Source organism: Haliotis rubra, unplaced genomic scaffold, assembly GCF_003918875.1.
Source record: "Haliotis rubra isolate DU_JTF1 unplaced genomic scaffold, ASM391887v1 Scf1352, whole genome shotgun sequence".
Lineage (NCBI taxonomy): Eukaryota > Metazoa > Mollusca > Gastropoda > Lepetellida > Haliotidae > Haliotis > Haliotis rubra.
In genome coordinates, this window is record NW_025765284.1 from 190,128 (window position 1) to 202,132 (window position 12,005).

General features: G+C 38.7%; 1 protein-coding gene across 1 annotated transcript; it reads right to left on the reverse strand.

The window, feature by feature from the left end:
* Positions 1-2,856: 2,856 nt before the first annotated feature.
* LOC124267986 lies at positions 2,857-8,461 on the reverse strand. Its single transcript, XM_046702990.1, has 2 exons — positions 8,380-8,461; positions 2,857-3,561 (listed from the first exon to the last, which is right to left on the reverse strand). The coding sequence occupies exon 2, from the start codon at positions 3,549-3,551 to the stop codon at positions 2,943-2,945; it is 609 nt and encodes a 202-aa protein (XP_046558946.1). The 5' UTR covers positions 3,552-3,561; positions 8,380-8,461; the 3' UTR covers positions 2,857-2,942.
* Positions 8,462-12,005: the final 3,544 nt, after the last annotated feature.

A 12,005-nucleotide genomic window follows, 5' to 3' on the forward strand; every position in this document is an offset into this window, starting at 1 on the left:
AAAACGCTACCTAGAGTAAAAGAGACGTGCCATAATCCAGTCACCTACTGTGTTGGGGATAAAACGCTACCTAGAGTAGCAGAGACGTGACATTATCCAGTAACCTACTGTATTGGGGATAAAAGGCTACCTAGAATAACAGAGACGTGCCATTATCCAGTAACCTACTGTATTGGGGATAAAACGCTACAAAGAGTAGCAGAGACGTGACATTATCCAGTAACCTACTGTATTGGGGATATAACGCTACCTAGAGTAACATTACCTAGTCGTTACATTATCCAATAAACTTCTGTATTATGGCTCTCACGTTATGATGTGATGCCATCCAGTAACCTGCAATAATAAGCGAGAACATTCGATCCCCACCTTAACTTAGTGTAAGTTTAATTATATCGGGAATATGGGAGGTGTCACAATACCGACCACAAGGTATATGTCAGGCGTTAAATTACCGAGTATGTCAGAGGCGTTTATGTTACCCATTATATTGGGTGTTGAACGTAACCCAGTTCAGATGGTCTGGAATTACCCGGTACAACGAAAGTGAAACATTACAAGTATATTGAAGGTTTGACGTCGGCCAATATGTAGACAGTCATTTGCGAGTGACGAGGAACGACGTATTTTCTGTGAAGAATGAATTCAGTTTGGAAGTCACGAGTCTTGGCGACTGACATATTTATTTACTTCACGAGGGACAGATAATAAGTTCCTTCCTCACGAGTAGTTTATGTTCATATTTGCCATCGTCAATTTGGAACGTGACAACCTGAGAAGATCCTTATATTAATTCTTGTTATGTGAGAGGCGAATTATCATTCACTACACCTGTGGAACGACACCAATAATGATCCCAGAATAGTTAAAGAGTTCGATTGAAACGCATCTGTTTCTAGGAAGATGATACAAAAAATATACCAAAAGTAACCATCAAGAATATTTTTGTTAGATTCATTCTGAAAATTATTTCAAAGTAAATGATACAGTACATCTGTCAGGTATTCAGAGACGTGCGGTTTAATTCAAACCGTTCGCAATCCAGTTTAGCGGTCGTTGAACGTATACTGAACCATAAACACCCACTCATTCTTTTGTCATGTTGAAGGTGTAGCATGAACTAATCTTTTGAGTCCTCCTGACAAGGTACGTAAGTCCCAAAACTTCCAATTTTTTAAACCTAGTATTTTTGTTATTTTCAATTTCGGCTAAATTTGCCTGCAGTTACCAGTGGCTGAAGTGATGGTGTAAATCCAGCTAGGGTCCATGCAGGGAGCAGCAGCAAGTCCCCATGGTCCCACAGTATGGTGATCTACCATCGGTTGTTGGCGACCTTTAGCCTGTTTTCATCTTGTATTGCCTTCGTAATTAAAATAGTTAGAGATTTACGTGCTAGTTTTAGACACCATCTGTGATACTCTAGTTATTTTACAGTCCTTCGATGACTGATTATTTAACAATTTAAAATTATTGTGTATGCCAAACATTTCTAGTCACTATATGGCTGAAATATTGCCGCGGTGACGTTTAATTTTAACTCACTCATTCTAATCTTTCGAAGGTGTAACATTAGCTGGTTCATTCGAGCCCCACCTTAACACTTGTTGTTTGTGTACATGTGCAGGACACTTTCAACAATTGGGGAAAGATTGACCATTATTATTATTTGGACTATTACATGAACTAATAGTTTCAGCTACTTACCTTTACATTTCCTCTTTTAAAACACATGGCATTGTCACCCAGTGGATGTCAATATTTTGTGTTCAAAGAACTTCAGCTGGAAAACAGAACGATGAGGAACTGACTTGGAATGGTGACTGATTATTGTAGGAACAGTTCATGAAAGTTTAGGATGTAAGATAAATACAGATTTCTTGTGTTATAATGCTGTTCTAGACAGTCTTTACCACAACTCAAGCAGTGCATCAGATTTTACATTAAACAGCAGGTGCAACCTGTTTTTGTTTGGTGCAACAAGGTGATTGCCTTAGGTTGCAATGGGTGCAAGTAGGTTTCATTTCATTAAATAGACCCCTGGTTATCTTTGTTCAATACGAATGATGCGAACTGGGTGCAGGTAAAGTCAAACGTACACACTTTCCAGGTTTCTTCCCTGGCCACTAATAGGCAGATGCCTCTCACGGTTAGTCCATTGTCCACAACCCCGTACACCTGATGTACTCGTTGGCAATTATGATTTTTACAAAACCCGAATGACATTACTTGTTCAAGAATCATTTTTAAATCATCTATCAACTCGTAATTTCTTAAAAGGTTTAACTGACCACGGTAGCTCCTTGTTTGACGTGATGTGAGTCGCTCCGAACTTGTACTTCTCCAATACTTCCAAATACATATAGCTCTCTTTATCAGTGTGTGGTCATCCTGTGTATGTCATGCACATTGTCCATCTTGTATATCACTTCCTCGTTCACTGTCACCCACTTCCCGTGAATACAGGTTCCATGGTGATTGGATGTCCTGACAGAACGCTTTCTTGGCTTCGCTCTCAGAAACCTCTGTGCCCCTGAAACCTTTGACTGCTAATCTCTGGTTCATTAGGTTAACATCTCGACGGAAAGGCCAGTACATGTTCATGAAGCTATCAGTCAAACCCATCAGGGAAAGGGATACATATGTTGACAATGGTTTCAACGGATCAAGACACAAGAAAGTATCACTCAAGATGGGCAGCGATGTGTTCCAGTCTTCGTAAAAGGAATCGGCTCCTTTGCTGATGTTTCTCCGAGAGTCATGCACCAGTGTCAACCATTTAATCAGATTATTGAGGTCAAGGTTATGAAGCAGCATATTGTCGTGTTTAACATTATGTTGTATCCAGGCTAACAATTCTTTTTCAACACTTTATATAGTTTGGCATCATCAGTTACTTCTTTATGTACATGATCAATGATCGCTTTGATGTCTGTGAGACTGTCCTATACATCCCTGGAAACTGCCCTCATTAGATTCTGAGGATTGAAGACAAGCAATCCATCGTTACTGTCAACCTTATTCGACAAACGTCTGATCTTCTGCTTCAGACTGTCCTCTACATCTCTGGAAACTGCCTTCATTAGATTCTGGGGATTTGAGACAAGCAGGCCATCGTTACTCTCAACCTTATTCGACAAACTTCTGACCTTTTGATCCAGACTGTCCTCTACATCTCTGGAAACAGCCCTCATTAGATTCTTAGCATCGATGACAAGCAGGCCGTCGTTACTTTCAACCTTATTGGACAAACCTCTGATCTTGTGTCCAAGTTTATCTTCGTCTGTAGTCACTTTACCTAGGCCTTTTGGCTGCGTGTCCATCCCCTCAGCCCCCTCCTTGTCATCCATACCAGTTATTAGGAGCAGGTTGTCCTCAAGGTGTTTCAACAGCTTCAGTTTAGCTTCATCGGGTTGTGTGTTAACATAAGGCACATAGTATTGGATAAGATAGTCCTTGGCATAGGATTTCATGTTTTCCTTTATCTGCTCAACAGTATTGTGAGTGAGGCAACAGGTCGTGAACATCAAGAGGAGGTACATCAGAGTCCACATGGTGATGTTTCTGTTGACGAAATATTTGAAGTTCTATTATTTTGACATGAATTCAGTGAAGCGTATTTTCTACCACAATAGATCACCAGAACCCACTTCTTAAGAAACAGAACGCAACATAAAATCGTTCACATTTCAAATACCTGCCTTAGAAACAGTTCAAGTAATTAATATTCAGATAACAGACAGTCATTAATATATAATATAATTCTATGTGTAAGATGATGCTGTAGCCAAGTGATTATACGTTTGTTTGACAACGACGGCTGGGTTCGATATCCTATATGGGTACAAAGTGTGCATGTGTGTTGTGTCCCCGCGATGGTTATGTTAGAATACTGCAAAAGCAGTATAAAACATATCCACTCACCCATTCCAAAAACTGCATACAACATAGCGACACTTCAGCAAATATAAGGTATTAGTTATTGGGGTAAATACAGTACATGTACTATAATACGTATCCCGACAGTCGTTAAAATCAAAATCTAATCAGGACCAGTAAAGACTGGCGGAATACATCAGCAACGTGTTTTCACGATGACGTTGTTATCCAGCTCAAGCATCACAACTTCCCGATCCTATAATTTCCACAAGCAGGTCTTTCAACAAGCAGGCATGATCCAACTGGAGACTATCCCAACGTTATACCACTAGGGTATGTTATGTCCATTGTTCTGGCAGGTTGATTTTCTGTGTATCAACCTTCTATCTGCACGTGCAGAGGTTGATATGTGGATAACAACTTGGCGGTGCAGGAAACACACGTGCAACAAGCAATGTACGAGTCCATTCGGCGCCCACGTGGTATAAGTAGGTTAGAGCGTTGAAATCCATATCACCCTTGAGGAGGGTGCTAACGTATACATACATGCAAAAGTGAGGGTTTTTTCAGAATTGTGTCAGTTTGTTGTGGAAGGAATGCCCGACATAATATTGGTTTCAGGCGTTTACCACTTTAGTGAATCCCAATAGCAAACCATAAAACATCTTGGGTCTTGGAAGGTAAACACATTATTTTAATGATAAACCCACCCTAAATATCTTAGATAACACCTGTTAATCTATTAATAAGATATTAAATAATGAAATCTTTGTAGATCAATCGATATCAAAAGAGAGAGAGAGAGAGGGAGAGAGATTGTTACACTAAGGTGGCCTCCGGTTCATTATACAAGTAGTACAACATGTATGCACCATGTTTAAGAGGGTGCCATTCATATTCGTCTTACAATTGCAACTGATTATTTCTTATTCATGGCAAGAAATACATACTTTGCTAAACAATTAATAACGTCTGGATTTTGGGATGATAATAGCTGATAAAATGTACGATATGTTGGATTTACAATGTAATATTCAAGTAACACTTTTATCAAATCTGTCAAAAAAGGACATAATTATTAACCAGAAATGGTACTCTTTTTCAATACAGGGAACAATGCATAGATGACAAAATCGTTGATCTTTAGCAATATGAAGTTTTCTGTCTTCCTCTATCATCAATCTGTGATTTGAACACCTCAATTTGGTAAGGGCTATTCTATATGAAGTAAAATTCACAACTGACAAATATTCTTCACAACATTATTCCTTCTTTAGACATTGACATACAATACTACGTTTGGGAAACGAACATATTAATTCAAACAATGTCTGTTGAACTATTTAGGAGATAAACGTACTGTGTTTGGAAATTAGATGAATGTTAGACCGAATTGATAGTCTCTAAATTTCATTTGAAGCCAAACGCGTAGCAGAAGACACTGCGTAATCCGGCATGGGACGAGAGGAGAATTGAACTCGTCTGTGAAGGGAGTGGTAGGTGCCATTCGGGTCTTTTTAACATTGCAACATATAAAATATTCTGTCCAAACAACAAAACAACCTACTGTTTATTCAATGCAATAATGTAACACCTAATAGCTTGGCTTTAATAATCAGAACTCCACACGACCAAAACCAGCTTATTGTTTTGTGTGCCGCGTTACTGTACCCCTGGCCACACTATAATGGAATCGTCTGACCTACTTATTTTCTTTGGAAGTAGGCAGTTACGCAACAGATTGAAATGGCGGACGAGCCTCTGTTTACATTTTGCGAAAGGTTGAAATTCGAAGTGACAGTGGAAAATACTTGACTGATTGTCGAACCTGAACCCCTGCAGAATCGAAGAATACATCCTTTTCTGACCGACCTATGACCTGTAACTCATCAAAGACTGTTGATTTTTATGACCGGCGAGTGTGAATCATGATTTCACGTACGTGCCTCCAACCCGGCATGCGACGAAGGAGTGACAGTGCTGCTTTGTGTACATGCGACTAACTTGGGATTCCTTGGAACATTGTTCTCATCATTTGTGACTGGATTGTGGCCAAGCTTTTCAAAGTGTACGAACATAGCAGTGACAGCCTTGCGGGGAAGGTGGCAGAGAACGGAATTCTCGTGGTTCAATTTTTGACATTTTGAACGATGCAACGGGACATGATGGAGTATGAGTGGCATAAATTTTGTGTTTCGCCTGACCGTTATCTTGCGAAGTTCCCATTCTAAACGGAAACAAATATACCAATTACCAGGTGGGTAAATGTTTACGAACGTTTTGCCGCACAAATAGGGATAGATAGGAATGCATTTTTACAAGGTTTTCTGATTTATATGTTAGATATTGTTTGTTTATGTTTGGGGCTGTGTATTGTAACTGAGTTTGAATATTTTTGTAATAGAAGGTAATAATTATGATAGTGAGGTTCCCTCATTATCGTGGAGGAGAAATCGTATAATTGTATTTTCGAGTTTTAATAAATGTTTCATCAGCATTTCCATCACGTCTGTTGTGTTGATATCATGTTGGTGGCCAAGCTGAAGTAGTGCGGCAGTGTTGTATACGTGCGCAGTGAAGCGCCGTGAAATCAGACGCAATCAATCCAAATTGATACTGTCTGATTTTATTGATTGACCAATCAAATTCGAGCATTTCACGTAGCCATGGTAGAATGACATATACCTTTTGTTTAAAATCAAATAAGAACTTATTTAAACAACGTACATCCTGATTGTGCTACATATTACTAAAACCATATTTATTTAACAATTGTTTTACATTATGGGCTCAACATTGTCTACCAGCACCTGCTAATTCGTATTGATAACAGTATGTGTGGAATAATATTTAATTATCCTTTTGGTATAATAACCGTGTCCAATATTTTACAATTGCTGAATATTGTCTAGTTTTCAAATTTAAACATCCATAAAGTTCGGTGCATTTCTACCAAGAAAAAAGAATTTGCTTTTAAGAAATTATTGTATACTCTGTCTGCATCCAGTGAGGGATGAAATACCCATATTTCTGAACTAAAACTAAAGTGGTAAAAACTGTTGAGGAGAATAGATAACATTAATTTTCTGAAATTTGATAGTTGGAACGTAAAATATTTAACACTTTCTGGATATGACAATTTTTTGGCGTTATATGCCATGACCCACTACATAAGAAAAGAACACTCAAATACGTGTAAGAAGACACAATTTCTAGTTGGGTATCAATAAAATAATGGTTCTCGTATTTCGTTAATCTACCACCTTGCCTGAAAACCATAAATTTAGTTTTACTAATATTGACGGTTAAGGACCACTTTTCACAATATATTGCAGGATTATTCAATGTTTTTTGTAAACCTCGGATAGTGCTATCAAACAGTAACATATCATCGGGGAAGAGTAACATGAAAAGTTGACAGACACCAATGTCACTGCATCTATCTTCTTAAACACCAAGAGATTCAATAATATCATTAACATATAATGAAAATAGCAGTGGTGATAGTTGGCAACCCTGTTTTATTCCGCTCACACAGTCAAACAGTTGTGTGTAGCCACCTTGCAGTGATATACATGATTGAACATTGGTGTACATATTTCTTATTAATCTAAAAAGAAATACCTTTGACATTGCCAGTCCAAAGTTAATACATCAAATTTGTTATATTGATGAAATCAAATGTAGCTTTAAGATCAACGAAACAACAGTATAGTCTGCCCCTTATATAAAGACAAATATTAGAGACCAGTGTATCTAAACACAAATATATTGTGCTTGAATGAGTTTATGGAGTTCATAAATTTTAAAAAGGTTATAAAATCAAGATGACACTACGAAGGCGATACTTCAAATTAGACCAGATGTTTGTTTTCGTTTGCTATGCGAGTAGCAGACATCATGGTCGATCGGTTGTCAAGGGTCATAAATTTGTTTGTGTGGTAACATTTTATATGACGACTTGGTACGTTCTAGGTTAATTCGAGTCGGCGGTATTGGAATGAAAAAATGTTGTTTTTGTAAATTTTGGTTGGCAATAAAATTAGGGTCGGTCGGGCGATGAGAGACACAAAAATAAAAATTCTGCCGTAAGTGAATACGTTGTCCTTATGATAACATGTACGTCATCTAAAAGGGCGGCTAATGTCTCCAAAACAAACTCATTCAGTAAACATGAATGGGGAGTCATTTTAACAAGCGAATGTAGTTTCAAATTGCTTTTTTTATACACTTTAATATCTAAGCTTGATTCTAGCAGACTTCTGCCCATCCCAAGCACATAAAATGTTTCTTGCATGTTTTATTTCCTGAAGTTTGTGATGCATTTATTGCGCAGATTTTGCGTTTAAGGGGAGCACCAAGATAAAAAGTCAAACAAAATGGGGATCGAGAGGCTGGAACATAGCAAAACCAAGGTTGACAGATAATATGTAGAAACGTAAAATATAACAACAGCTGCATATATATCATTTTTTAGGTGAGGCCAACTACTATTTTACTTACCTGGTCTTGTTATGTGTTTAGCTGAATAGATGTTAGAGTGTGGCATGAAGGGCTCCTTGCGCAAGTTATATTTATACTGTGTTGAAGACGGTAAACAACAGATAGATCCTTTCCTGAAGGAATGTTTGAACAGATAAGATAGTTTAGGTCAAATGAACCGACGTTGTATGTTTCATGTGTCACCGGTTCAAGGGGTTCGTTATGGTTATTTTGGAACAGATAAGACATTACAGCAGATGGGCGTCTTTCGCGTGACCTCGAATTAATCATGAAGACGCCAAATGTTGGAGATAAATGAACGATTTCACTTAAACACAGCACTTTATTGTTGATCTGTTTGTCACGACGTAATGCTAAAGGACGATTGTTCTTTCATTGGGTTGGGCAGAGGTGGCAGGAGAAAATATTCCTGTTGGTGTTGGGGGATTGGGAGTAATGATAATAATAATTATGGATACTTTTATTATTATTTAACTCCACACCAAAGAGTGCTCAAAGCACTAACAGAGCTCCATAGTTCATTATTGCCCCGGATGACCCAAGCTGCCTGTGAAACGCTAGAAAGTTATAGTTACATGACTTATCCCACCGGCTACCGGTTGCTGGGTTAACAGAGGCATTTTGAACAAACTCACTTGCCTAAGGTGAGTCCACATCAGGAGTCAGGCTGTTAAAACACGGTCACCCATCCCAGATCCCTCTGCGTCCAACTTGCTTAACTTCAACTGATTTGTGGCGTGAGCTATATGCTCAGGAGCACACACACCACCAGGTAGTGAGGTAAGGTGGGATGAGATTAGGTGGGTTGGTGGCTGGGTGGATTTGTCGGAGAGGTGAGTTAGGTTAGGTGAGATTTGGATTTGTTGGGGTGAGGTGAGGGGACATTACGTGGGATGGGGTTCGATTTGGATTTGAGACTCAGTGAGATGAGGTGAAATTAGGTGGGATGGGGTGAGGTGAGATGAGGTCATGTAGGGTGAGTGTTGTCTTCGGGGAGGAAAATTAGTTTCATTGGTTGTATGCACCAATGCAAATAAGCTGAAACACAAGACTGTTTCAAGCTCTGTAACCCAGTTCTCGTAAATGTTGATGCTTGGACAGTGTAGACGTAAGGCAATGACTAAAAGCCTACATGTTGTTATACACTGGTACACTGGTACTTACATGGCTTAGATTGCTTTGGCAACGTAAAAACAGAGTGCACTTAAATATCCGTCCATATTATTAGCCAAGTCACATATATTCCGTAAAACTATAGTTATAACACACCTGATCACTAGTATCATATTTCTTCAGTCGTGATATGTTATGTTCTAAATCCTAAACTCATCAAAACACATTCAGATACCTACAGTTGAATAAGGTTGAGTCAAAGGTGTACGTCCCTTCGGCCATATTGTTTAGCATTCGTAGAAACGTGGACGTCCAGAATCTACTAACCTCTTTTCTGTTTCCTACGCAAGAGGGCCCGTAAAGTAAGTCACGGCACTACGCGAGACCTTGAAACTTTTCATATCTTACTTCGAATGGTCTCATGGTTGTCACTTGACAGTAAGGGAATCGATAATCCTTGCAGGAATAACAAATTTCCAGATCTAAAGCATCCCAAAATTAGCCAACTATCACGACTGTCAACAGCTGTGATACAGAGGGTTGTATTACACTTAGTCCGCTCTAGTAAAGTCATATTTGAGGAGTCGTACTTGGAACCAGAACTGGTTCTAGAATATACCTTGTCACCGTAAAATCTGGTATTCTTGACGTAAGCTAGGCCCCGTCTCGCACATCATCGCAAGTTTGTGCCCACAAAGGAGCCGGGAACCAGCTTAGTACCGGGAAGTAGTGCTTCGCGAGACTTTACAGGCCCTATAAGGCGTACATACTTATTCACCCCTTCCAGTTTTATCCCTTCTTTAAAAGGTCAATGACCAACTGTTCATGATGTACGCAATAATTACACTCTCACGTTTCGTGTGTCATCTCTAGCGCCTATACTAATATACATATTCAAAATTCACGATTATGTTATGTTATTACATGAGCATTTTCATCAAAACAGTAAAGGACCTTTTTAGTAAAGTTAATTTTCATTTAATCATTGATTTTTTAAAAGAGATAGACTTGTTAAATGAATGTTGATATATGTTTTGTAAATAGATAAGGTTTTATAATTGGTAGTTCAGATTTTCAACTTTAGATTGGCTGTATCCTCAACGGGTTGAAGTAGCGTAAAATGATTGTCCTCCTGAGAGGGTACGTAAGACCCAAAATTTTCACGTACCAAGTATTAAAACGTAGTATTTTGTTCTTTTAAATTTCGGCTTTAACTCCGTCCTACAATCGCCAGCGCTGAAGGGATGGTGTAAAATCCAGCTAGAGCTCCATGCAGGTAGCAAACGTAATGTAAGTCCCTATGGTTCCTAGTATGGTGATCTACCTTCAGTTGTTGGCGCCTCTATAACTTCCTGTTTTTATATTGTACTGTCCAAATAGTTCTATTAGTTTTAACTTTCCACACTCAGTTTCATTCTAATTGTGATATTCTAGTTGTTTTACTGTCCTTCGTCGACAGGTTTTATCATATAAATGTTCCATGTCAATATCCAAATATGTTCTCGTCACGATATGGCTGCAATATTGCCGATGTGACGTTAAATAATAACTCACTCACCTCATGGGCATTTTCATATTGGACTCTTTAAGGGTCAATATTAGTCATATTAACCCGAAGCAATCTGTAGTGGCCCATGGCTAAAATTGTTAACATTTACTTATGTACACTGAAAGCCATGTTCAGCTGGACTGAACCTACATGAAACTGAATCGATGCTAATTACCCATATGGGAAGGAGGACACAAGGTAGTATTATTCCTGTAAGCCCCTAGGGGAGGTTACACCTTTTGGTGAACGTTGATTGGCTGTTTAAAAAAAGGGCGATTTCATTGGTTAATAACAATGTGCCGGAACTACTTCATTCATCTGTTCAGTTCATCCACTGTTTTACACTCAAACTCTCTTGTATACGAGAATAAGAAACACAGTTACTCAATAACATGCAACTCTGTTTATTTTATAATACATCACTATTCAACGTAAACATTTGGAAATGAAAGTTGCAGAAAAACAAAAATTACAATGTTGCAAAAGGTAATACAATACGTCTGCTGCTGCGTTGTCATTATGAATGCATAAACACGGCGTCATCCAAGACTCCGATAAACGTGAATGACAAAGTGAAGGTTGATGGCAACATATTGGGAAGAGTTGTAAATATTGTTCAACCACTGAACACGTTAAATGTATGTGTTGTGAGTACTGAACAAGGCACGAGATGCGTTCAGGCTTCGCATCCGTGTTGTGCCTGAGACTGTCACAAGTGCGCCACCAACCGAGCCTCCTAGATCTTCATGTTGGCATACCCGAATCTGTCATGATGAGCGATGGAAGATGACTTTTGGACGGCCCAACTTCAATTGCATCTGTAAATTAAAGATTTTTATGTTCATGACGATGACATTGACTCTTTTCTGTCCCCAAAATGAGAAACGAAACACTTTGAATTTTTTTCGAAATCTCAAAGTTGTCACATCATTCCTCACAGATAAACTGAATGAGCATCGTGCTG